General features: G+C 43.6%; 1 protein-coding gene across 1 annotated transcript; it reads right to left on the reverse strand.

The window, feature by feature from the left end:
* Positions 1 to 959: 959 nt before the first annotated feature.
* Positions 960 to 4,865, reverse strand: LOC142776931 (sterile alpha motif domain-containing protein 1-like). The gene is made up of 4 exons (XM_075881246.1): positions 4,688 to 4,865; positions 3,378 to 3,526; positions 1,487 to 1,790; positions 960 to 1,139 (listed from the first exon to the last, which is right to left on the reverse strand). Exons 2-3 carry the CDS (start codon positions 3,431 to 3,433, stop codon positions 1,487 to 1,489), a joined length of 360 nt encoding a protein of 119 aa, XP_075737361.1. The 5' UTR covers positions 3,434 to 3,526; positions 4,688 to 4,865; the 3' UTR covers positions 960 to 1,139.
* Positions 4,866 to 5,099: the final 234 nt, after the last annotated feature.

Below are 5,099 nucleotides of genomic sequence, written 5' to 3' on the forward strand. Positions count from 1 at the left end.
AACAATTATTATCAATAAATGTTCTACATAACTAGTAAACAGTTGCGTAAAAATACTAACAGAAACATGCGTATTGGGAACATAAGAAGTGGTAGGCGGATACGTAGGGCTTGTGCTCTGCAGGGTGTAGTCCTGGAAAATTCTACATAAATGACGTTTAGTGGAATACATAGGTTCAGAAGGAATACATAAACACTATGTTGGACAATTCACTTTATTGGTACACATCGTGCATTTCTTAGTCAATCCCACAGGGTGTGAGTAACCTGTAATAAAAAGAAGAAAAGAACAAAACAAGATGCTGACACAGGAAGTTACCACTGAAGCAACATCTCAAAGTTTTAAAAATAGAAACCATTATGCAGATAGATAGAAACGAAGATTGCTTCCAGTGAGTGTTCAGGCTTACAGTGAACAAGCAGTGTCAAACAATTTAACTATGGCTAATCCTTATTAAGTGCGCCAGTTAATGTTTACGCATGCTAGCAAGTCTTCACTTTCTGCACAAGGTTTTGACTGTGGCTAGATACGAAGCGGCCATTGTTTTAAATAACAGACACAGATATTTGACGCTTAAATAGGTTTTAATTACAAATATATATAAGCATTTTGAATTCGGGGTTATCCTTTTAGTGCTGTATCTCGCAGCACTGACGTATAAACTATATCCTATATTTTTCCTTGACAGTAAGTGATATGCAAGCTGATGGGTACATAAACTCCCCAGAAGCGTCTCTTCTTGTTCTGAGTCTCAGAGAATGACGTGTGATACCCGTCGCCGACGCTGGAGATAGCCTCGCTCGATACATCGCCTTCACCTGACAATAGCCTTCACCTGACAAGGATTCCAGAAGGACTTTTGTAGTGATCCTGCATTGTGTTTCAATCAGCTTGAGCATACTGCATTATCTGTCAACAGTGCTTTCTGTAACTAGTGCAATCATACTCACCTTCTGGCCTGTAGCTTCTCCTGAGAGGCGTCCACCTGCACCTGACATCAGATGAAGCAGCAGTAGCAGCGCCGAGAACATAACCATGTCATCCGGCAACAGCTGACATTCGTTCACCCCGTCAACTCTGACGTGTGATGTTCCGCAATGCTTTATGTTACTCATGATGTCCAGCAGTGGGGTGGTGACCTTGCAGAGAAATATATTGCAGATTGAGTAGACATTGGAAGAAGGTGTAACAAGTGTTGTGTTGAACAGAAAGCTAATTCAGCCAAGTCATAATGCGCATTCGCTTTTTGCTTGGTTTCGAGACTGTGATAGCGGAAGTACTCATGAAATCGATGGACACTTTAATGATTACTCTTTTACACAGAGGCTGAAAGCTTGTCTTGTAAGTTGTGCGAGAGTAAGGAAAGACTTTCTTTTTTTCGTGCTCCGGTAAAAGGAAGGCGCTTACTGTGAAAGCCTAACTCTTACAATATTGCTTATAACTTGGAAGACCACAAATTTGAAATATTTGAAATGTTGAAACGAACCTATTTCGCGGCAATGCGGAAGCTCGTGTTGCCATTGTAATCTCTTTGGATGACCACCTCGGAGTCTACGAGCAGGTTGATCTCCTCTTGAACATCCGCTTTGCTCAGGTCGTGTCGCTGATAGAGCATGTGACAAATGCGCTCGAAGCCCGGCCGTGCTTTGCTCTTTTGCAGTTGGTCGATCGTATCGAGGACTATCTCCTTGCGCTTCGGTGCTCCGATAATGTTCGAACAATAACAGTGTGCTCCCACCAGTGTTGCCAGAGATGCGCTTTTTTTTGGCGGGCCTTCAGCGTCAAACGAGCTGCAGGAATAAAAAAAATATCAACAGCCTTTAGCGAAGCGCGTTCCTAGGAGGCGGTTATCAGCGGACACAATGCAGTCAGCGGAAAAAAAGGAAAATGCTTGACTAAATGAGGAAACTGTTTAATAAGTGTGGCCTAGTAACCAAGGCTTTTGTTCCCCGTCAATGCCAATTTAACTACACCAGAGCACAATACAAAATCACTGTTCACTACCTGTGTTTGTAAACAGCTAATGGGTCTATAACCCTCGAGTGTTATAATACGGAAAGACGGGAAAGTGCCTTGTCTGTATACTAAAACATTTGCGCACCAATACGAAGACGCAAACGAACCATTGACAAAGAGTGCGCTGGTCCTTGTGAACTATTCGTTTGTGTCTCCCTCTTCTGTTCTCAAAAGTTTCAGCATGCGAGCGGTATTTGTCATTGCTGATTCTCAAAAGCTGGTATGTTCACCTCTTAAGTAGTGGTTTCTTGGGAGGTGCTTTCATATCGCAATGTTCCCTCGACTAAAGGTAACAGCAGCGGGCCGAGTTTCTCGTTGGGGCAGTACTGTCTTTCGTGAAGGCTATCAGTTTTGATAAGTGAGGTTCTAAAACGCCTGGCGTTCCCATGGTTTTGCTGAAGCGTGTTGGCAAGCTCTGAGATAAAAATTCAGCCAGGACAAAATCAGTTTTTGTATGTTTTTTTGAGCATCACTAATTTTTGATTAAGTAAAGACATCTTTATGCTATAACTGCCTATCGTCTCTAAGCCTTGTATATAGCCAACAGTATCCCCGCCGCGGTGTTCTAGTGGCTAAAGTACTCGGCTGCTGACCCGCAGGTGGCGGGATCAAATCCCTGTTGCGGCGGCTGCGTTTCTGATGGAGGCGGAAATGTAGACCCGTGTGGTCACATTTGGGTGCACGTAAAAGAACCCCAGGTGGTCGAAACTTCCGGAGGCCTCTACTATAGCGTCTATCATAACCATATAGTGGTTTTAGGACGTTAAATCCCACATATAATATAGACAACAGTAGCATACGTCATCGATCAGTAACAACACTAGACAAAATTAAACAGCGCTAACGGGCTCTTTCATGAAGTCCTAGCACATACGAGAAATCAGGGCACATTGCGGTCGGCTTCACATTGCACATTGCACATTGCGGCTGACGTCTAACAGGGTTATCACGTGGCAGTGAGAGAATCGCTGTGCAAATGAGCTCAAAACATGGCATTTCAGTATATTTAGGTGATACCAGTAGTATGTGCCCCAAAACATTGACCTGAGTTTACAAAGGACGCCTTCGAGGCCTGCGGAAATTTGCCGATTACCTTGGGTTCTTTAACACCTATTTAAATATAATATTTTAATCCAAGTACACTTGCACAAGACCCAAACGTTATTGCTTCTATTGAAGATGCGGTCGCCGCAGCTTGGATGCCATCCCGCTGCCTTCTAGTTACTTTTCGAGCTTCGTAAACACTAGACCACTTTGATTGGTACTGACTAAGTGCAACGCGTATTTTGATGTCACGCATTATCAAGCATTGCTTATTTGTGACATCTATTACTCAATAGCTTCCATAAAAGTTCACCTACTTGGTACAGGTTTCTTGCAAGAGGATTCCACATTTCGTTGGCCCCTCGAACAGCATTGGCGAAAAGGTGTCGATGGTGCCATTCTGCCTCAGGTGAACGTTGTCCGTCTCGATTTGCGAGGTGCCGCCTTTCTAAAGCTTGTTGTCAGCCTTGGACAAAAAAATATTCAGGGAGCAGCAGGTACGTTTGACTTCTTTGTACATTTTAGAGCATCATACGGTTTGAATTCAGTAAAGACGGTGTTGATGTGATAACTGCAGATTGTCTGCAATAGCCAGAGCTATAGGCGGTGTTATCCATAATGTAACGAACATCAATGGATTTTCAAAGCTGGTCGATGCTGGTATACCCGGCGGGTAAATACGGTAGACCAGGACACCAACGGTTACCATTCATCACTTTGCGATCACCTAACGGGTTTGCACGCTTTAAGTATTGCTGATGCATATAAAAAAGCAGATTTGCCATAGAAACGATGCCTAATGCAGATGCGTAATGTGGAAACGAAGCGTAATGCAGAATAACTTTTATGAAATGTTCACGTTAGTCGCATATCGTAAGTGAACATAAAAGGTTCACTTGCGTTAGTCTTTCTCACTGCATGATCTCCTCCACTATAGAACAAATATTAGCGGGCAGGTGATAGCAGTAGTCTTGTCCTACAATCGTAGAAGAGACACACAGTAACTTGCCAGGTGCTGCGAAGCTTATGTTTGCTTGATTGCTTTAAAGACTAGTGATTGCCTTCCATTGAAAAATCAGGCAAGTTAACGTATTGTCGTTGAATGCTATGTCAATTCTTCTGTTGCGTTTTGCTTACAAGTATACTTGTAATGTTCTGAGATACTTATGCTTGTACACTGCTTCGGTAAAAAAGATATTCCTGTGTTTTTTATTAGGTGAACTACGTTGTTCAACAGCTTTCGGGAAATGTGAGCGCCATAGTAGTCAGACATGATTACGACGCCTGTATGACCTTAGAAAAAAGATGCTTTGTGATTCTCGTTCAACACCGCAATAATAATGGCAAGCGTGTACACAATTGCAAAGAATATTTTAATACCACTTGGTTATTTGTACCTCCATTAACACTCTGGCACATGAATGTAGTAGTTCAATGCGTTATAAGCGCAACCATGGTCTAGTCTGCGATTCTATTGAGAAATGCGGTTGAGATATAGATATGAAGCGAAATTATAAGCAAGGTTTTCATGTCGGGCATACAAATTATCAATTCGAAAGCCAACCTTACTACACAGAAAGCGAAAGCGTCCTTTTAACATGCTGCCGCTGTGACCCGCCAGTCTCACCTGATTTAGCGGAAGAAGACGGCGTTCCGCTGAGTCAAAGTGCTCGTTCGCCTTTCGCCTCTCCATGCTACAGCCCACCTTGTGTCCAACCATTGGCACGGCGAACCGTCTCGTCAAAGGCGGCATGCGAATTTGTGCTCTCGTACTGGTAGCCTTCTGGATCGTGGAGCAAACTGCTTGCACGGCGACGTGGCGTTCGAAAAAGGCACGTGAAATCTCTGCTTCAGCTTGGCCGAGATGCCTCTGCTGGGGCAGCACGTGATCCTCATCGTCTTCACTTCAGAGAAACCCATTACTGATGCCGCTCGTAAAAAAAAAAATGCTTGCAGTGGTTTGACTAGAGTCCAGAGTTGTCGCTGCTTTCTTCAAAAAACGCCAGGCTGCGCGGAAGGCGCAGTACAGTCACAGTGAA

Source organism: Rhipicephalus microplus, chromosome X (genome assembly GCF_043290135.1).
Source record: "Rhipicephalus microplus isolate Deutch F79 chromosome X, USDA_Rmic, whole genome shotgun sequence".
NCBI classification, from domain to species: domain Eukaryota; kingdom Metazoa; phylum Arthropoda; class Arachnida; order Ixodida; family Ixodidae; genus Rhipicephalus; species Rhipicephalus microplus.